The sequence below is a fragment of the Syngnathus floridae genome, chromosome 7 (genome assembly GCF_059516105.1).
Source record: "Syngnathus floridae isolate MCC-2025c chromosome 7, RoL_Sflo_1.0, whole genome shotgun sequence".
Lineage (NCBI taxonomy): Eukaryota > Metazoa > Chordata > Actinopteri > Syngnathiformes > Syngnathidae > Syngnathus > Syngnathus floridae.
In genome coordinates, this window is record NC_142419.1 from 11,915,035 (window position 1) to 11,937,229 (window position 22,195).

General features: G+C 44.1%; 1 protein-coding gene and 2 long non-coding RNA genes across 5 annotated transcripts; 2 read left to right on the forward strand and 1 right to left on the reverse strand.

The window, feature by feature from the left end:
• On the forward strand, positions 1–10,092 carry LOC148395266 (uncharacterized). Of its 3 annotated transcripts, none has more exons than XR_015859672.1 (5): positions 1–99; positions 321–416; positions 1,356–1,441; positions 3,201–3,337; positions 8,897–10,092. It is a non-coding gene; the product is annotated as an uncharacterized LOC148395266 (long non-coding RNA). The 3 variants fall into 3 exon arrangements; XR_015859673.1 differs by lacking the exon at positions 8,897–10,092 and adding an exon at positions 7,086–7,240; XR_015859674.1 differs by having other exon boundaries at positions 36–162.
• On the reverse strand, positions 1,562–21,431 carry clpb (ClpB family mitochondrial disaggregase). Its single transcript, XM_088381977.1, has 17 exons — positions 20,837–21,431; positions 20,664–20,715; positions 18,978–19,064; positions 14,379–14,482; positions 13,099–13,227; positions 10,183–10,280; positions 9,627–9,741; positions 6,249–6,326; positions 5,471–5,526; positions 4,976–5,020; positions 4,673–4,834; positions 4,439–4,595; positions 4,233–4,306; positions 4,041–4,160; positions 3,147–3,251; positions 2,652–2,853; positions 1,562–1,908 (listed from the first exon to the last, which is right to left on the reverse strand). Exons 1-16 carry the CDS (start codon positions 21,294–21,296, stop codon positions 2,656–2,658), a joined length of 2,040 nt encoding a protein of 679 aa, XP_088238103.1. The 5' UTR covers positions 21,297–21,431; the 3' UTR covers positions 1,562–1,908; positions 2,652–2,655.
• LOC148395268 (uncharacterized) lies at positions 10,235–18,863 on the forward strand. Its single transcript, XR_015859676.1, has 3 exons — positions 10,235–10,307; positions 17,035–17,198; positions 18,327–18,863. It is a non-coding gene; the product is annotated as an uncharacterized LOC148395268 (long non-coding RNA).
• Positions 21,432–22,195: the final 764 nt, after the last annotated feature.

Below are 22,195 nucleotides of genomic sequence, written 5' to 3' on the forward strand. Positions count from 1 at the left end.
GTCATTTGTCCTTCCTGACTTTCCGTACCGTGAGGCGCCATGACAGTGTAATCAGGAAAAACAACTCGTCGCCCAAACTCCAAAAACTGCAATTACTGAGTGGGTCACACTTTCATTACGTTGCTAAGTTGTGTTTTCTTTGCCAAACACTTGTTGACTCAGGTACATTATTATTCTTCAGTTCAGTTTCCATCATCAAATCTTTTTGTTTTGGCAGTTTATTCCCATTGTGCTACCAACCACAGTCATATTGAACAAAAACACACCAGAACAACAAAACATCCAAAGCTTGACTTCTCCTGCATCATTTTTCTTTGCAGCACCTTGAACTCGTCTCCGTTTGTCCTGGCGGCAGAAGGTGGACACTAGAGAGCGAGCGAGTCTGGAGGGAGCTTATGGGCATGATGGAGAGCCAGGTTTGTGTTTCTCCGTAATCTAATCAGAGAAATGGCAGCAGTCAGAAATAGCCTGGCAAACACACTAAGAGCCTCTTCTCCTCCCCCTCCGACTTGTCTTCATCCTCGGGGAGGCTTGCATCGATGCACACGCGCGCACCTTCAGACCTTAAGTGCAAAACCTGATCCAGCAGCTACTTAAGACAATGAGAAATGTATCTTGCTTACTTTTTGCAGCGTGTTTGCTATATTTCAGAGAGACTCATTCTCATTGAGGCAAACTTGAGTCAAACTTAAAATCCCAGCCACTCAAGATTAAATACTCACAAGATTCTAGTAGTAACCTACTCCATGGAATTTGACTGTTTATTCAAAAGACATTTGTAAACAACTGGTCTTAATTTGGAAAACAACAACCAACATATCTTTGAATATTTCCTGGCTTGTTCTGGAACTAATCAAGAACGGAATGATCATTTTATGGTATGCATTTTCTGCCCTGTCAATTTGAAATGTTTTTGAATGACGGGATGGAAACTGAAAATGTGTTGTTTTTAAAATCTTATTCATTGAAAAAAAAAATCAATGACTTGTTAGCTGCAGCCTAAAGTTACAAAATTATCCATCCAAATATCATGCAAAATATAAAAAAGTTGAAGTAGAAGAACTAGAATTTTCCAAGAATTGAAAGCCAAAATATTGTTAGTCGTATTTAGACGAGAATGAACCTGCAATGTTGTGTTCTGATATTTTCATTTTATTTTTCAAGCCCTATTACATGAAATTATTATTTTACATGAAATTAACATTTTACATTTTAAACATAAATTATGAATGTAGATGAAATAACGCAGCAGTGGATGAACTCGTTGACACCAGATTTGTTCCTGTGTTGTTGGGGGGTCCAGGCAGAGAATGAATCCTTTTTTTATGCCCCTGTGTGCTAATTCTTCCCTACAGAGAAGAAGACATTCCTGCCGAGTGTATGTGACGTTCTCTACACACCAGAATTCCAAAGAAATTCTCCTGTCATGTCGTCTCACAAGGTAGACAAGCGTTATTGTCGTATGGCTGCCACCCACCCGCGCGCGCACACAGACACACACACACACACATCCATCAGCGATGTCAATCAGGACAAACACACACAACAAAAACTGGAGGAATTTGCTTTTTGTTGTGCTGACTTTTATTTCCAGCGTGTAGGCTGGTGCACATGAATGTGACAAATGTAGCTCCATTGCATCTCACTTGATCAAACATTCATGATCCATCAATTTGTGGGAATATTCAACTCTAATGTGGACATAACTCCTCACAATTAGCATGCATAATCGGGAGCAATTCACACCACACAGCAATAAATTAACTAGATTTCATTCAATTGGATGTTCATGGAAGTGAACAACAGGCAGCTAAACCTTCCTGTTTTTTCAAAAACAATCCTCAGCCAATGAGATAATAGTCATCATCCAGTTATTTTTCCTCACAGCTTCTACAACCTCGGCTTTGCCTGCAAATAAGCACACATTTGTGATAAATAGAATCTTCTTCTTGAATCTTATAAACATTTTAATCATCGCTGTGGCGTAAGAGCTGTGAACGTGGCATCTGACATTTCACATTAACGACATGAATGAAGCGCTACTACACAACTCTGCTCTAAATGATGAGTTTCCTCCTCTATTTGCTTGTACAGCGGTACCTTGACTTCACCTCAAGTCATTTCGTCACAAAGCTAATCCGATTTTCCCTATTTGAAATGCCATTGATCAGTTCCAACCCCTAAACACACATTTTTTTAAGTAAAAAAATAGCACCACATTGTTAAAAAACCTAAAATATAACAAAAACTAAAAAAACAAAACATAGTGTAATTAATTACTACTCTTGCGTTGTGCCTTCAAGGGTTGCGGCCAAAGTGAGTGATGTCAGTCTTTGAACATCCTGATCAATAAATGGCAAAAAGTTCAAGAGTGACTGTGACAAAAGATCTCATCACAAATGCAAACCAGTTTATATTTAAATGGAACAATTGATTCAGTGATTCAGTAGAATTTCGATTCAAGATAGGATGGATTCGTCAGAGGGGGCGTGGCCTATTCAATGCTCATTTGTAATTCAAATTTTTGCTTGTGACAAAAGGTAAAAAAAACAACAACCCTACATTGTGGCACTCGTGCGTCAAGGTACGACTGTACATGTGTTGTGAAACGCCAGGCAGTGACGTGAGCTATGTGACAAGACCTTCCCAAACATTTTAGTGTTCAGGACTGAGCGGAGGGCGAATGTCCAGCGTCCTTGCCGAGCTGTCCTCCCCGACCACCTCCAGGCGCAAGCCGGAGGCGCCGCGCTCCTCGTGGCCGTCGGACTGGACGGAAAGTCGCAGGGTGCAGCCTTTAGGCAGCAGCTCCTGCTCGTAGGCCGCCGCCAGTTGGTTCACCACACGCCGCTCCACCTAACACACACACACGCACGAGACGTCTTTGTTTTCTCCGCTTTTGTGGGGACGAAATTACATTTTGAATGTCCAAGGTTACCGCAAGCATGCCATTCGGCGGGATCGGAACACGTTTGGAATGTTGATGGAAAAACGAGAACAAGGCTGATGACATTATGACCACTTATACGCTATAACGGGATGGCACACAAGGGTCTGCATAAAACGACCTTTTAATTGACATGTTCAGTGAGGGGATTCAGCCTTTTCAGATAGTTACGCTACCATATGATCCGTATCTGTGCACCCACCTCATGCTTAATGGAGCGTGCTCCGTAATGTAGGTTGTAACCGTCCGCCAACAGGTCCAGGACGGGCCGATCCCACTGAAGGGTGATGTCATGGCGTTGCTTGGCCTAATGACGACACACACAAAGAGAGAAAAGTCAGCCGGCGCGGAAAGGTGAAACCGAGACAGCATGCCAAGAATGCAGAAGCGCAGGTGAGTTGTCCAGCAGCATTTCTGCCGGCTCTAATCGACACTTCCCTAATGCGTTTTTATCAAATGCTGATCAATAGTAATGATCCCCGCTGCTCATTTAGCAACACATGTTAACCACGTCAGTCGATGATGACGATGTAAACAACCCATAACACTACATCACCTGCATCCAAATAATTGTCCACTCGAATAACAATATGCTATCATAAAAACGAGCTGCTGTATGATCTTTTCCACCTTTACAAAGAAATGTTCATTTTTCATTGGCCTCTTTCGAGACGTATTCATTCAACGAGTTGGCAGTGGTGCAGTGCTGCGTACTGCATCATAATTCAGCTTGTGAACAGTCGCCCGCGGGGCCGAGTTGTCCATCAGGACACCAGCTGTAATTTTAATAATTAAATATTGATAAAGACTCCACATGTTAAACACTGTAATCACATTAGAATGAGCAGCACTGATAATATTGATCTAGTGTGTGTGCGTGTGTAGACTGCAGGAGCCAGTGGGTGAGGGCCTCTAACGTTAGATACATATACATACGTACATACATGCACATAACCAAAGACTATGTATGTCAAGGGTGGGCAAATTTTTTTTTTGCAACTGATAGATGTTCGAGGTCAGAACTCCATTTGCAAATTGCGTTTTGTTACGTTCCGTGGTGAATTTGTGCAATATAAATCAAAGCAATGCTCAATACCTTCTTAGCCCAGAAGTTGAGCTCCTTGCTGACCAGCTGGAGCAGCTCAGAGTGACAAAATGGCAGGAAGTAGACAATTTCATTGATCCGACCTAGAAACTCGTCCCTCCGGAAATGTGCCTGAGTAGGAACGCAAGAATTAAGTTAAAGGCTGTTACTGGAATATTCTTTCAGGTCAAAGTGCAAAGTTACCTTGAGGATTGGTCGAATGACGGACTCCTTAAACTGTCTGGAAATTGTGATGTCATCACCTTTCTGTGCATCGTCTGAGGAAACCATCATGAGCATTTGCACAAATGAGAAGCAATACAAGAGCCATATCAGAAGTTGTCTCTTTACAAAGATAATTGTGTGCCTTTAAGGGGCGTGGCTTAAGTGAGCATTTATAATCATCTCACCAAGATTAGCTGCCAACTTCCTGCGGGTGACCTCCTCCGCTTCCTGCCGCAGCTGTATCCCATGCTGGGCAATTTCGTCACTCGCAACGTTGGACGTCATGATGAAGATTGCGTCTTTACACTCTATGGTCTTACCCTTGCCGTCCGTAAGACGCCCCTGGGAGCGCAGCCACCACAAACGGCCTTTTAGAACTTCAATAAGACGAGCGCCAGGTCATACTCGTTCACACAAACCTCATCAAAGAGCTGAAGCATGATGGTGAGGACGTCGGGGTGAGCCTTATCCACTTCGTCAAACAGGACCACGGCGTTGGGGCACGCCCTCAGCAGCTTGGTCAGCTGACCTCCTTCCTCGTGTCCGACGTATCCTGGTGGTGAGCCGATGAACTTGGCGACCTGGAGCCAGACGTACGGGACAAAGTTATTTTCTTACCCCAATCTAATGAGTGCTTAACACATTCAAGGCTTTGGACAAAATCTGTCCATAAATATACTGCATGTTCAGTATTTAGAAATCCAGGCAGAAGAGCAAGGTACCTCGTGTTTTTCTTGGAATTCGGACATATCCATCCGGATGAAGCCCTGGAACGGCACAATGGTTCAGAGAGTCCCAACAAGCTGCTTTGTGAGGGTGGCAGATTCAGTGACTTTGGGTCAATTGCTCCTATAACTGTCATGGAAGTGAAAACACTGTATTCCTCCTGGCTGGAAAAATTCTCTACACTAACTTTTCCCTTGTTGCCTTGGAATGGCAATGTTTTTAGAATCTGTTAATCAGTGATTTATTAATTTTCAGAGCCTGAAATCAGATTTGGACAATCTTTAAACTCAAAACGATTACTCAATTATTCAAATATGAGGAGGTAGATTTATTGTTGTTTTAATTTCATTAATAATAATAATTTTGACGTCTCTACTCTTGACTTGCGTACACACTCACCATACATTATACAACATAAGGAGCGCTAATAGCTGTAGCTAATATTTGGTTTGTTGGTTATGCATTCATGTATTGTGTAGGCGTAACTTCACCTTTTTGATATCTTTGTGCATGTAACGAGCCACTTGTTTAGCCAACTCTGTCTTTCCTGCGAAACACAGCACACTCATTTCTTCACCATCACACTTTGCAGCATTTCATATTCTTTAAAAAAATAAAAGCAATATTTTACATTTCGGGGAAACTTAAAAAAAAAAAAAAAAAAAAATCCACTTCCTGGACAGGAGGGTGATCTGTCTTAAATCTCAGTGACGACCTCTAAAAAGCGATTTCGATCTTTAGAAGGCCACTTTAAGATTGTCTGGAAAATATTCAGCATATAAATGCTCATATTAGATATTGATGTCTTGTGTTTGGTATGCAGATGCGTGCATGTGTGTTTCTTGTTGCTGTGTTTAATATTGATGTCACTGTCGCTGAGGGCAACGGAGAATATGAACCGTGTCGGTCCTCATCTATCTCTGGAGCCTGCCATTTTACCATCTTGAACTTTTCTAGCAATCGCCTCATTCCTTAATGTCTTTCTTCCCTTCACACTGGTTATACTGCGCAAGACTAATTGTGGCGAGGCATGCAACAGATTGTTTTGATAACATCCGTGTACCGAATTTTCAAGGTGACGGAATTACTATTACAATCTTGGCCAGTCTGTTATCTCTGCTAGAAGGACAAAGACTCTTCAGTCTTGAAGAAAGCGTTGTGTTTATTCTGGCAGCATGCTCTAAGAGGCTGTCAAGTGTTTTGCTGTCACCTCATGAGAACAAGCTAGCAGAGGAAGGGTTAGGGTCGAAAAACATAGAAGCGATTTACCGATTCCCGATGAACCCAGGAAGAGGAACACGAGCGGGTGCTCTTCATCGTACCAACCATTCTCCTTCCTTCGGATGGCTGCGGGGTGAATGAGAGAAAGGGAGGGAGGGGTGAGGAGAAGGCTATTATCAGAAACATTTGCATTTGTTGACTTTGCTTTGAGATCCATTTGACCCGAGTTGACCCGACGGCGGCTGGTATCCCAGAAACTTTGATAAAGGGGTGTAAGGGCAGGGATGAGAAACGGGTCAGATGCATTTGGGTACAGAGAGAGAGAAGACGAGAAAAGCGAGTGAGAGAGCAAGACGAGAGACCTCCAGAAAGCCTCTCCTTCCCCCCACACAGTCAGTGGGGCCATTAGCCAACAGTAATTGCGTTAGCCTCCCTGGCGCGGCCATGGCAAAATCAGTTTAGCATGGATCGCAGCCTCACACACACACGTTTGCTTAAAGAGGAGTGCCTACCCAACCCTGCCATCACCCCAGCAACCACATTCGCACGTACACAAAGGCAGGATGATGAGCTGCGCGGCGGCCGAGTCAACAGTGCGGTTTCCGACTCGAGAATTTCGGCAGGTCGTGATCATGCAATCAGACTCCTGCGTGAAGATACCTCAATGTGAAGTCGCTCTGAAATCAACGTGCAGTATTTCTTTTTAATGCAGTGACAAACGGTTAACTCATGCGATGAAAAGAAAAAGAGCAATATTTAGGGTGTAGCGTTTTATGGAAGTGTGGCTACATTTCAGTATGCAGAGTGCATGTGTCACTTTTCAGAGAAATAAATAAATAAGTTGGGCCAGTTTTGCCTGCAGTGTGAATATCCTCTTGCTTTCAGCCTACACTGACTTAAGCTGCTCCTGCCCGCTCTGGAGTCGAACACAAGGACTAGCTCTATAACCACACCCAACGGGCCTTTCATTAAAAATCGAGAGTGCACTGCGCTGAATCTCTTCCGTGCAGAGCTGGAGAGGCAACCTACACATACACTTGAATAAAATTACATTATGAAACACTTCCTGCTCAATTATTTGAGCTGCTGCAGCGAAGACAAACTAGTGGTGCTTACTTCCTGCACAAGTGCTACAAAGTACTGCAGCCAAGAATAGATGCTCATTGTCAAGAATTGATACTTGGCAGAGGTGGAAAGATGATGATGATGATGGAGGCAAAGATGGTGAGATGCGGGGAGGAACACAGATAATGGGAGGAAAAGGGCGGGAGGGGCAGGGAGATAAAGAGGGGGCTGATGGAGATAAGCAGACAGACAACGAGGCTGAGAAACAAACAAGTGTGTCAGAAATGGCCACCAAGATGAAACGTGACAAGCTCCGTCTGTGTTATCAATGGCTGCGTGAATGACAGCGTAACCTTCTGTGTGCGCTTTAGCTGATTGAGAGCGACTTTGACAGAAGGACGCATTGACATTTCTCAGAGGAGCCTGACAAGAACACAGAAAGGAAGGAGGCACACAACAAATGAGCTCTCTCGCACTCACACACTCGCTCAGGCACACACACTCACACACACGCGGATGTGTGTATTGGGCAGGTCTGGTCGGCTCTAACATGATTATAGCTAGATGATTCTCTTCAATAACTCTTAGCCCTGAGAGCTAAACCTGGATCAATTTAACCTCCTTCCTGTGTTTGTGTATTTGTACTTTGTGCTAGTGTAGCTGCAGGCCTTGCTGTGTGATAAGAAGGCCATTCACCAAAGTTTCCTTTGTCAGATTGTTGAAATAAGTCCATGCACCATTTTATCGAGAGAGTAAATCTACTGCTTTGCTCACGTTTATTTAAATGTAGCTTTTCGGAATCGATTCCCTCGGATACTGTAGGTTTGTTTTTAATTCCTAAGGGTCGACAAGCGACATATTATATACATAGCCGTGTAATAAGAAAAAAAAAATACACCGATATAAAAAAAAAAAGGTTTCAAAACTAGGCTGACGGTGAAGATATTTTAAATATATATACAATGTACTGATGATAACATGCTCTAGCTGATGGATGACTTGACTTTCATCCTCCCTCTTCTGTGTGTGTGTGTAGGTGCAAGTGTGTCTCGGTGACTTTAATACATCTCTGGGATCAATAAACTGTTCCCTTATCAATGTGGCCACGTCTTGTATGGCTTTCAGGACAATTTGCCATGATAACAGTCACCATTTATCACCATCCCAAAGAGCCGTGATTCACTGCAGCTCTGCAAAGCAAAGCTTGTAAATTACATGCGATCTGGTCTGTGTAATTGATGTTTTACACACTTGGGGTCATGCGGTTTATTTGACATTTGCCATAAAGAGCCATTTTGTTCTACCGGTTAATTAAACAGCTACTGTTAGGAAGCTTTTGCTCCTACAAAGGTATTAAAGTTTACAGTTTTCGGGTTCCACCTTTGGGAGGTAGTTGATTAGCTTGCAAAATCGAAACTGAAACAGTTGCAACATCATAAAAATAACACATAGCCTCACTTGTGCGCACACATACACAAACGGACAAAGGCGCACACACACACGGATCAATACCAGGCCTCTCTGGATGCCCGGTGTAATATCAGCTCTTTACTGTCTGCTGCGTTATTGTGCTCTAACTCATCCTCCTTCCTCTTTGCACTAATCACCGCCTCCACTGTCAACGTTTCCAGAGTCCATAAAAGCATCCTTGGATGAGGCCGGTGTGGAAGAACCTCACTGGAGACCGAAATACCGTTGGGATGGAACTACAAGAGATTGTGAGTGAGGCCCTCTCAGCGACCGACTGACATACTCCCAAAATCATAATTTTCCCAAAACAGAGGAAACGGCAAAAGTGTATCGTCCGAATACTTTTGTCCTCATACTGTCTCTCGTCTAGTCAAGAATCTGTGAGGAGGAGAACAATGATGGGGAGATTCTGTAGGTAGCATGGAGGCCATGTAGTAAATGTTGAAAAAGGCAGAAGGGGGATGGAGAAGGAGTGGGTGTGATGGAGATGGAGGATTGAAGAGAGAAAGCCAAATGGGGGAGGATGGGGGGGGGGGGGAGTCTGTACTATGTGTCCCCTCTCAGTAATCGCGTTAACTGGCGGCTCCGAGCCTGGCCTCCTTCAGCTGTCTCGCGCGCGCATACGCACAGCACCTGTGTACCGCGTCTGACAGACAGCGCATTCATCACAATTAACCAATTACGGCATCCACCGGTCCGTCTGAACCCGCCTCCTGCTCGAGGACCGCCGGGCAGAGAAGAAAAGAAAGCGGGGAACAAAGCAAAGAAAACAAACAGTGCCCGAGAGCAAGTGTTTGTGAAGAGTTGTGCAACTCGTCGTGCGTTTTGAGCTTCACGTAATGCTCTCTATCAATAACCAGTGATGCGGCTTGCGCACGCTCGTCTAGTTACCTGAAGCCACGGTATTGATGGCCCCCTCCTGCCCGATGATGTGCTCCTTCAGCCTCCTCTCCAGGGGGAACCTCCTTCTCTCCTCCGCCTCCCGTCGAGCCTGCGCCTCCTTGAACTGGATGGAGGAACAGAAGTCGTGGAGCTCGTCTGCTTATTTCAACATTTCGGTGTTTATTTGTATGTGGATTGAAACATCTATCGATCAGTAAACATTGTATTGTCAAAAAGAGCAAGACACTTTAGATTGGTCAAAAGACCCACATGGGGACTGACAAATCGTAGAAATCGGTGACTTTGACAACGGAGGTTGATGACGCATAGCGTAGTCTGTACTGCTTCATCACATTTGACCATAAAGAGGTTTTAACCCCAGTTAACCTCTACCAGCTTTCACATTTCTGGTTCTCCATAGCAGCTGCCACTCATACACGGACCTCCCGATGAGTGTTTGTGTGATGCATGTCAATAAAACGGATAAAGTGACCAGGAAATAGACATTTGTACATATTCAGAGCAACATTGTTCTAATTACTTGTACATTCTGCCGTGTGTATACCTTGCCCTCCCACTCCTGCAGTAGTGTGCTGACTTCTCCATCTTTGGCATAGGCTCGTGCAGTGTGTCCCAAACCGTTGGCCTGCAGAGGATTCGCACCTGGATGTGAACACACATGGAATGCAGGTTGGCAATTTAAACATATCCATTTGTTATGGGCAGAAGGTTCCGAATGTCGATGAAAAAGTCAGCCAAGGGGGTCACACAGGTTCAGGGGGTCACAGAGGCCCTACAGCCACACACAATCTCAACACTGTGGGTAGTTACAAGTTGGGGGTCCACCCTCGCACAAAGCACATAAATATGAACACATGGGCAAAGGTCAAGCAGAGGAAGGGTTCAGTTGAAACAGCTTGATAGAAGTGAAGAGACCATCAATGGCAGTCAAACGTAATGACGCAGCATGTGTGGAGTGCGCTAGTGTCTATGAGGATGGTTAGCGCTGCCTTCTGCCCTCACTTAAGGTCCACAAGCTTCAAAACCAGTCACACGTGCCCTCACGGAATGAAGAAAACATTCAGCACCACAGTATAAAACTCTAATAATTCCGGCAACTTTGAATGCTTAGTGAGAACATCATTTAAAAATTCTTTTTCGAAGAGCGGGATCATACGTTCAAGACAAAAAGCATATATGCAAATGACATGCAAGGGGGGGGGGGGGGGTTGTAATCACTTTAAAGTACACAAATGGGGCATCAGTAAGAATCAGATGAGTAAGCAACACTCAAACGTTCTCAGTGTGTGCAATCAATACAGATGGAGCGTGTTCCTGTTTGTCTGAGCAGCAACCACAGAGACTAATAACGACATCGATAAACCCCGAAAAATTGTGACCTGCTCATGAGGCTATTGATTCAAACAGTAATATAGCGGCACACCCCACTAAAAACATGAGGGAGGAAAGCAATAAGGTGGGTGCGCAGACACACCAAAACGCACACACGCGACCACACACACAAACGCACAACATAATAAATAGCATCATTTGGGGCTTTAATATCAGGCCAACCCTCTGGGCCATAGCACTTTATAACTGGATCAACACTAACGACACACAACCACACCACAGTTGAACACTCAAAAACGCGCACACACACGCACGCACACACACTTGCATACACAGGATCCCTTCATTAGGAGTGCTTTAGTTATGCCTATTAGGGCCGCCCTCCCCTTTCCTATTACCTCCGCCTTCTCTTTCACAGCAGCTGGCAGGAGAGAGCCCCTGCTGGTCTTTGTGCGTGCATGTGTGTCCTTGTATCCGCATTGTGTGCGTCTCGGAGCATGTGTGCCCGCCGTTCTGGCCTACCACCACCTACAGAGACGTCCAGAACAGAAGCCCCCTGGCCGCGGGCCTGATGTGGAGCCTTGGGAAAAACTCTCCAGGTAGGGAGAGGGACTTGTGGTTGTGCGGAGGGACCCGAGGGTGAAGCCAGGAGACTGTGATGGATGGAGATGTGAGTGAAGGGCCGACTAAGGCCAAAAGAGCAAACCCAAGGCAACTATGGTAGGATGGACTTACTAACACAGGGGAAATAACAATGTATGGGACACACACAAAGTGTACATACTACATGGCACACACATCAAAATGTCCTGAAGCTGTGGCTTCCCAAGTTTTTTTGTGTGCTGGTGTGTCGCGTAGTATTGAAAAATGAAAATAAATAAATGCTATACACTAAAGACAAGAGAGCTGTTAACGACCCTGCCAATTTTTTTTTTTATTAAGAAATTAATGTGAGGGATAAATATGCCACCCCCAATCAATCACAAGTGGACTGTTTTGGTTGTCTTAGAACACGTTTCAAATCTCAGAAACCGCTTTATAAAAGCATTAAAACAATGGACAGCGTGGCATTATTTGTGGCCACTATGATGTCCAGATGGTTATTGGTCACGATAGTGGCGCCAAGCAAGCAATGATGGGGCCCAACAGGAAACAGTCAAACCCAGCCTTAATCCAATTGTTGTCCAAAACAAATGCCCTGGCTTTGTGAAAGTTCTTACCTTTTTTTAATTCAAAAATGCATCTACGGGAATGCATGTGATCGAGTTACACAGGGTGATTTGTTTAAGTGTGCTCACAGGGGCAGGGGTGAAATGGGACGGGCGGCTTTGAACGCACCATCCATCATGAATATAAACAAGACATTAATACTCGCTATACGGTGCAGAGATTGCGTAGTGATATCATTTCACCAAAAAAGTGTTAAAGTCAGTAAAAGGCAAATGGCATAAACCACAATATCAACGTATTACTGCCAAATGAACGAACGCTCATGAATACGTAGACGGGTTTAAAATCACTGAAAAAGCAGGTCAGATGCACAAAGACATTTTGCTCCGGCACACATACACAAAAGACACACTTCCTGACTGGGAGTGTGGTGTTACCCCAAGGGCATGTTCTGCGCGGAGGTCACAGTTCAACTAGGCCTGGCTTGTTTAAGAGCTGCTCGCCTGGAAACTAAGGGGGGATATTCTGCCTCCAGGGTCTATAAATGTATGTGTGCGTGTCTGTGTGTGTCAAACGACAGGTGCGAGTGTGCCGGGGGTGAAAAAGAACGTAGTATGAACAAGTGATCAATTTCAAATATGCTTTGTAATATTATGGATTCACTCAAGGGATGTACCCGTTCAAGTGGTGGAAGACTGCCAATGTGCAGAGACGGTACCACACTGGAAGAGGCAAATTCTATTTCAACAGAGCATCCTCTATAGTTGAATGGGGCCAAACAATTATGAATTTTAAAAAAGAAGCGACTCAAACGTTGGACAAAAGATGGACCGCTGTTGTAATCATAAAACGCAGTGGCGGAGCTAAGATGGTTTTCTTGGGTGGAGGCGGGGGGGGGGGGGGTCAAGGATATTTCGCGAAAGCTTTATTCGTTATATGGAAATGTTGTGTGACATACCAAATTGGAGAAGCATGCTGACAATGCCCAGGTCATCAGCGAGTGTAGCGTAGTGAAGTGCTGAGCAGCCACGGAAACCAGCCCTGCTGCTGAGCCGGCTGCTGAACTCGTCCTCTCTGGACACCAGCACTGCAGCAAGAGGTAATATTTGAATTTGAGCGACTTTTGCACGCAAGTCCTGACGTCTAGACTAGTCCTGATAAGTTTGGTGACAAATTGACAGATGATTACAAATAAAGGAAAACTGTATCAGACTGGATGGAGCGTTTCAATCCATAATAACTCTCCCCAACTTAAAAAGTAATTTCCACAGTGCATTCTAATGACAGCAGCAAGCGGCAATGACAAAATCAACTTTCCCGTTTCTCGCTTTAGAGTTCATTTTCAAACATTTCGGCCCAACAATGGGAGTCGTGTTTAGCTGTGTGCTCACTAACAGATATTGTTCTCTCTTTACTTCTCCTTTCCATAAGAGCACTCATCTTTGCCACTCAATCATCCTGCTTTATTTTTTTTCCACCTTCTTCTTCTCCTCCTTGGCATCCATCAATTCCTTTCATCACCCCCCCCCCACCCACACCCTCTATCCCAATAACTTTGTCTCATCCATTTCCTGGCTTCCTCTCCCTCATCATTCCACCCAACTCCATCAATCCTGCATCCCTCTATCACAGCATGGTGCCCTCCATCTTTAACTTTGCAGCATACGTTTTTGCTCCTTCCCTGCCGTCTCTCTATTCCTTTCCTCCTCCTGTCCTTCATCAGTCTTCCTCTTCCCGCATCCCACTCTCAACAACAGTTCCTCTCTGCAATGTGTGTGTGCGCAAGAGAGCGAACGAGAGAGAAAAAGAGAGAGAGAGGGGCAGGGCGGGATAATCAGAGCTAACCCAATAAAGCGTCGCAGAGGCCCCCCTAGCCCATCCATCAGTGTGCATCTGGGAAACGCTTCCCCACGCTGTGCTGGCCCCACGTGGACTCAAACCTGACAGCCATATAAATGTCTGCAATATACATATCCCATATAAATATGTCTGCAGAAACGCAACACGGGCGGGCCGGGGAGGGGACGAAGCATGTGTCAGTGCCACCCTGCCTTGTGGATGTGTGACTGTGTGCGCAGCTCAGGAGGAAAACAAATAACATGTGCACGACTAAGTAGAAAACATATACAATGAATAATACACAGGAAATAAAACATGCATATATGCTAATCGTTATGCAAAAACCTATTGTAGCGTACTTGTCACTTGCGAGTCATATATATGCAATCTATGTATTACCTTCCAGTGAGTGGATGCCTCTCTCCCTTGAAGTGTCATAAACGTTGTTGAAATCATCTCCAGCATTTGGGTCAGCACCAGCTTCGAGCAGAACCTTCACCACACTGGGGGGGAAATTGCAAACTGTTCAATAAAATAAATCAAAATAAAAGACAGTGACAGAGCTAACGTTAAGATCCACATTATTATTATTTTTATACAAAGGCTGTCCTTGTGACATCATTTCAAGTGATAAACACCAGACAGACATATTTCCCTATTTTCTAGTGGCATCATTTGAGTCATGTTAATTTCAACTACAGCTGTCCCTTGACAGAAAATTTCAAATCATAAATATTTCAAAGCAATATTGCATCGGTTTTAAGGATTTCATGGTGGTGCACATTCTCCCATACAGTTCCATATACTAATAATAAAAACCCAATAGTTTCTCCATACCAAAATGCAGACACAATTGTTGTGATTTGATACCGTAATATATTTAAAAAAAGTTGCATTAAAAAAAAAAAAATCACTTTATGTGGTCTGATGGGTTTCCATAATCCCACCCATGCTGTGCTAATGATGCGGATCGAGCGACTAGACCAAGCACATGCATATGGAAACAAGGCCTGCAACACTCATTCAAGGCAGACATAAAGACAAGAACATTGGCCTTGACGCTTTGCTTGGTTCACCTCTTGTCTTGTCTCGTTATGGTGGATACAGCCCAGTGACCACTAGACACTAGTCTGCCTCGTCATATGTACATAAGAGTATATAGTAGGGGGCAAAAGGTCGGCCCAGTTTCCGGCCCCGTATGGATATGTGTTGTCCTTCATTGGTGCGTACCGGCCGGCTTTGGGAACCAACACACACTACCTCGGCAACACCATTCACTGTGACGTGATTTCAGGTACGGTAGCTCTGCAAAAAAATGAATAATGGGGACTTGGAGCTTGAGACACAAACGTAAGCAGGCAAGGTGGTCGGCCAGTCTAAAGAGAAAGAAAAATGGACTTTTTGTCACTGTATTAGTTTGAACATGCTTCGAAAGTGAAGCATCCTAGTGTAGTTTTAGAATGTTTGTGGGTGGAAGCAAAATGGCTGAGAATTGGCTGGCCACGTCTTTGTATCTGACACTGCCGAGGATGTCTAAAGGACTATCGTGGGGTCCTCTTTTGTTACTGTATCTCTGTGACCGGGCCGGCAAAAGGGCGGAGGGGGGCTGGTTTGGTTGACCCACGTTGGGCTCTGCTCTCACCCTTGCAAGCACTTCTACAAACACACGGCCGCATCCTCAGAGGCAGCAACCTAAGAGGGCTGGTCACACGAAGCTAGGCAGGCCTGTGCAAAGAAATGAGGTGGCGTGAAAAGCTTTAATAGCATCAGGAAGGTAAACAGCCAAGGATAAAGAGTGGAAAGCTGTGGAGGAGGCAAAGGAGGGGTAATGCATGAAAGGGTAGACGGGCAGATAAAAAGATGAAAGGAGGAGATTTAATTATCAGAAGGATGCTGCCAAACCTAACGAGCTTTTGAAACAGAGTTTGTGTAGTTTTGCTAATTAACTGATGATCAAGTGACTAACTTTATTTGGGAGAAGTTGTAGCACTCATTTGAGGCCGATTCAAAAGAGATGCAGAGGGGTTAATTAGGTTTAACTCGCTTTCTACAAGGAATTGTTTAAAGTTGGAGACATCCAATTACCATATTATCAGTTTGATGACAAGATAATATAACACACAAGGTTAAGAATGGAGCCTCTTTGGCAGCCAAATGCTTAGAGGGCAATTCTCTTTTCTTGGCGAGATATATGAAGTATTTTATTAGACACGTAAAAACTAATTTGAATCGGAAAACCAGTTTTAGCTGCGATTGCATTGAATTCAACCGAATCGAATCGCTCCATTCTAAGCGTCCTTGTATCGCATTGCACCTCATGTATCGTGATAGGTATTTAATCGTCTTTCTCCTTGTATTTTGGTAAAAGCAGAGTATTTGCATTGAATAATGTCATTATACCGTGCAAGCACCCATAATGTGACTGGTGCTGAGGTTGGTCTACTCCACGGGTGCCAAACAAGTGACTGGGGGTCTTTGTATCCCCTGCCCTGAAGGGAAGACAGGAAGCAGACACTTCCTTCGCACCCGCAATAGAATAGACACCCGAGTCGAACTGACCATCCATGTCTCTGACCACCTGGCCCAGACGCTGGACCTCACTTGACCCTGCCTCACCTGCTACGCGCCCGAGGTCAACTAGGTGCCGGGAATGAGGAGAGTCAAATAAGTTGTGAAGGAAAAGGGATCAGATTAAAGAATATGACAGTTTTGTCACTTGGAGGCCAACGACCTCCTATTTGCCTTCCGTTATTGGTCAGTCAGGAGTGTGCATGCACAACTTGCCAAAACCATGACCTTTCACCTTAAGGGGACCTCAACTTAACCAGGCACCGAGAGCTCGCTGAAGCATTCGACAAAGAACATTTAAAGTTAGAAATGATACAAACGATAGATTCATTTTATATAACTAGTGACAAAAGCTTCGGGACCCACATTTTATACTAACGCCATTTCATTATTTTGTAAATTTCCTGTGGGCCCTATTGCATACATGAGAGGATTCCATTGTTGCTGCTTGCCCTTCAGTGACTCCCTACTTCTATCCATCCATCAGATATCTACCACTTATCAAGAAGAGAACCACTGCATCGCTCAGTCCACCCTCCCATCTTGACTCCCTCCATCCAGCCACCCCGTGGACAGCTCGGGACGACCCACAGGCGTTACACCCGGCTAAGCGCTCATTGTGCACGTGAATACGGTGAGGGAACCATAGAGGTAGCGAAATAGAGATCGAGATGGCTATTGTGTGTTAAAGAGTGCAAACAGTGGGCCAGGCCTTGCGCCTCCCCGATTTAACCCCACATCAAAGCCAAGTCAACTCATGCCCACCCACTGAATGTCTGACCTTTCATTCTTACACACACACCACACACACACACACACTTCTCTGCTTGTGGCGTTACTAAGGTCACATCTCAACGCTTACATTTGGATGTCTGCTTGATACGACACAACTATATAACTGGTCTGAAGAATTGGCACTTCTGTCCAAGGTACATTCAGTTGGGCAGGAATCATTTTTGGGCTACAGGCTAGACCTTGGTCATGAGTTATGTTCCCTGGCTTTTCACTTAACTGCTGCAAATAAAGTTGCGTGTGTGACTGAGTAATAGGCAGTTGGCCTATAAGATATTGAGTAAAAACTCTTCATGGCTTTGTGTGCATTAACGCTCACACTTACTGAGTCTTGTGTATGTGTGCGCCATGAGCAGCGAGAGCTGCGTGAGGGATGTGCGGGGAAGCAAAGCTCCGTCTTCCCTGCAGCAGTCACGGCTCACTAGGGGGTTGGTGGACGGGATTAAAAACCGACGAGTGTCATCTCTCGGTTGAGTTATAGCACTCATAACGCACACTGTGACACACATCCAACCCAAGTACGGACATAAACATCAAATTTGTAACCAAAAAACAGTTGACACACCGCATCATTAACACGTCACACATGGTGGCCATCACTCAACACGTGCGTCGCTTACATGCTGTAACATTAAAGTAATATGACGCGACTGAAAATCACGTGTATGCAAAAATAAGTCCCGATGAATATTTAAACACCGTAATAGCCAATGCAGAAAAGCAGTAATCCAACAAAGAGAAAAATGTACAGCACAATAGGGGGACTGTGCAGCACCATTTGTTACTCGGTCGTATAAGCGCTCATCTCGTGTTATGTTCACCTTTGAGCTACACATTATGTTTCTCACAAGCAGGTGGGGTATCTGGAGAAGAAAAAAAATATGACCACAGAGTCCTGATGGGGGGGGGAGGGTCTGCTGAAATTGGATTTGGCCTGGTCTTAACCTCAGCCCCTCTCTGTGTTGTGTGTGTTCTGGGGGCCAGCAGGCTAATTTAATTTGTTGGACCGAGAGACGGGGGACCGGGTAAAGACCTTCTGTTACTCTCAAAGTTGCACTTCTGAGGACCTGCTGTAACAACGCAAGCGGGGACATGACACACAATAAGTCAAGCAGACAGCTGGATGATTCGGAGATGGGGCACCAAGACATGAATGACATTATTCAAACCACTACCACCTTCTGATGCTTTCTTTGTTTCCACATCTCTTACGCTTTACATGAAGCTTGTACGATACATTCCCAAAATAAAAAATAAATATATATTTTTTAGCAGTTAAAAGAGGTATTCATAATCGTAATTACATGCCACACTATAGCCACAAAACAAACTGTGAATGAATACATGTTCACTCCTAAATTAAAGTTAGTATTATAAATGAAAGACGGGAACTGTCACTGTAATTTTCTGTTTCGTAACAATAATAAATGACCACATAGTAAAAATTGAGATCAAGATATTTCGATTATGTTTTGGTGCAAAATAAGAAAATATTCAACGTAAACAACATTTAGGAAAATATATTTCTTTGGATCACTAAAATTATGGAATTAAAAGTCAGTCGTTCAGTAAAGTACATCAGGTATGATCATTTCCTCTTCATTTTGTGTCTATTGAGTCAAAAACATACACACACACCTGTGGTGACGGTTAATGGCAGCCACCATAAGTGGGGTCCAACCAAGACGGTGTCGGTGATTTGGGTCCACCCCTTCCTGCAACAGTCTGGTGGGACGTGAATCAGAAAGAATAATACTTGTCTTATTTTTATATCATAATCAACATCAAACATTATGGAAAGTCAATGTGTCCAGGGGACCAGAACATTCTACCTCTGCCCAGTAAGTGTGTGTAACCCAGGTGTGTGTTAAGTTCTGCGCCTGAGGGTCTGCCATCAAGTACTTTGCAACAGCGTACTAAATGAGGGAGAGTGTCTATGTGTGTGTGTGCGTGTCCATCTGTCGTCTCTAATGCCGTACAGGCAGACAGAGTGTTTGTTTACAGTCAACACTATGGCCTCCGTGTAATCTGCACTCCATTCGCTGGGTCTGTTTCGCTCCCTGGCAGTCCTTGGGCAGGGACAAATGATTTACTACTGTGCTCTGCTTTGCAAGACACACCACCTTGAGTTTTCCTCGGGATATTCTGATTAAAACATTTAAAACCTTCGCTATAGCATTATAGGTCTCTAAAATTTGAATTCCCCAAAGACCCAGGGTCAAATAGTATAAGTGGAAATTAATATACTGTATTTAGTCATCTATGTCACCACATCATTTTCTTTCATATTTAGTTCCTATCAGTGTAATGGCTACATGTCCAAAACTTTTGTCCGTATAGTAAGAGTGAGCAGACACACCTTGGCCTCTGACATTCTTCGAAAAACCTCAAAGCACTTAACACATCTGTCTGCTTGCACTCTCACCTAAACCATCTGTCACATGTGCACAGGTAACCCAAGCTTATAAATAGACACGCACAGATAAACACACAGACACGTGGGAAATTATGAGTAATTCTACGGTACAATAAAATATGTACTGCACTCCTATTTGGCCATTTTCTGACATTTACAAATGATCAAACAAGTGCCCAACTATCTCAAAGCAGAAAAATTTGCTTATGTTTACTGCCCTCTATTCATTATAATAGTGCCCGATACAGTTGCCTGTTGCCTATTTGTTCTTAAATTGGATGTACACTGTATATATGCAAAATAATATCCCTGCGTTAGGTTTGGCCAATTTTGTATACACTTATGGAATTCATGCAAGTTATTCCAAATGTCGTACATTATCACATTATGCACATGTTTAGAAATAACAATATTTTCTTTATTTAAGGTTTTACTTTGCAGTAAATAAAGTGAGCAAATTAATCTGTTTGCTCGAGTATACATAGTGCTAAAGAACAACAGTACAATTACTTCACAGGCATAATTAATTATCTTTATGCCGCTGAAAATAAATCTAGACATGGGAAGTAGTTCTTGGAGTCCCAGAAAGACAAATGTAAATCCAATATCTGCAGGCCTTTTCTGCCACCTGCTGGTTTACAGATAAGACTGCAGCAACATGATTCTTTCATAGCCATGTGACTTGGTCGTCTTATTTAATTAATTTACAATTGCAGTTCCCAGGTGACATAAAACATCGACAAGTCTGCATACCATGCTACCTCTCACAAGCTAGTGTTGGTATTAGGATGCTTGGCACAAATCATAATTACTGTCATGTGCTGTGTTGCTCATCTGTAGTACAGCACAACTCATTTGAGCAGCAAGCACACTTTTTCCTCATGATGCGTAGTCAACAAGTTCATTACCTGGCCACATCTTGGGGGTTATTGGTTCTTGCTGCCTCCAAAAGGGCATCACCTTGAGAAGTGAAAATATAATAATATATAATACAAATATAACATGCATACAAACGTGCAGAAATGAAAACATTGATGAAAATGAGTTGTATTGTTACATCAGGGCACCTAATCTATATTACCTTTGTCATCAGAGTCTTTCTTCAGGCAGAAGGCCACAGCAGCAGCAGACAGTAGGCCAGCGGAGGCCAGTTTCAGCGGGCTGGCGCCTCCACTCGAACCCCCATCCTCGCCTCCGGCTCGCTGACCAGCGTCCTCCCAGTACATGTTGTTGTTGCGCCCTCTGCTGGCCAGCGCGGCCCAAGAGCTTCGACGGTTCTCCAGGCTTGACAGCCATCTAGGGGCGAGGTGGTGATACTGCACCGGCTGGTTGACGCTGTTAGCAGCGGTGTCATCAGCCAAAATCCCCCGTCTTGACACCCGGGAGGTGGACACGATCGGGTTGCGGTTGTTATCCACCGGTGGCTCTCTGATCATGGGCTGACACGCAGAGGCGGTCGAACTAGTCTGGAGAACGCGCCTGCACGGTGACAGGCTTCGCGACCTTCGTGCAAACAATCTAGTGGGAATAGACGATAACATGGCCAAGAACTCACCCGTGAACGGATCTGGGAAGAAAACGGGTCGTGCGTCAGTAGCCAATGAGTTACGCACGACAAGCAGATGTCGTGCAGAGTGAAACGGTGACGCCGGAGTGCCTTTACTGTGTAGCTATTTACAACATCCACACGCATTCAAACGTTTCCCTCATCCTCGAATGGATAGTGCTCGAATGCGCGGTGCAGTGTGGGATATTGAGTCTCGTTGCGTGTATTATACAGTATGTACGCATGTGCATTGGCTCAACGCTGTTATTTTACATTACAGCCGCTAGACGGCGCCATTCACAAAAGATCAAGATGACAGGTCGGGTGTGTTGAACTTGTGAGGTATTCCAAAACATGAGTTTAATATTAAAGAGTAGCATATTGTTTGAAATAGTTTTTAAATGGAGAGGAGTAATTCGCCCAACTCTTATTTGTGTGCCATGTATATTTAGTTTATGTGGTAAACAGTGTACTAGTATGCCCATGAAATATTATTATTATTATTATTCAGTCACGAAACGTTTTCTTATAAATAATGTTCTGCGACTATATGCAATCTCAAAATAGCTACTGTAAAATGGGCGGCAGCTTCCACCAAGCAGTAGAGGTTTAATTTATGAAGTGGATATTTTATGTCGCAGCAGCAGACTTAGTGCGCCAGGCCATGAATCATTGAGCACATCGTGCTCTCTTATCATAAATCAACTTGCACCTTATCCAGACATTTCATTAGGTCACATTGAATGTAAATTTGTCATTGCAAGCACGTCGTCACCCCCCAAAAAATCTTCTCTCAACAAATATAGTGCAACAGTGTTTCGATGTGTACATTCAGTCTTGGCCTCAGGTTTAATACTTACTGCCATTATTATTATTATTATTTTTACAGAAAAC

Coding starts and splice junctions, on each gene's coding strand:
- clpb (XM_088381977.1), bottom strand. CDS start 21,296: ATGTTATCGTCTATTCCCACTAGATTGTTTGCACGAAGGTCGCGAAGC. Junction 14,483..18,977: donor GCCATTAACCGTCACCACAG/GTGTGTGTGTAT, acceptor TTTCCCCCCCAG/TGTGGTGAAGGTTCTGCTCG. Junction 4,161..4,232: donor TCATTCGACCAATCCTCAAG/GTAACTTTGCAC, acceptor GTTCCTACTCAG/GCACATTTCCGGAGGGACGA.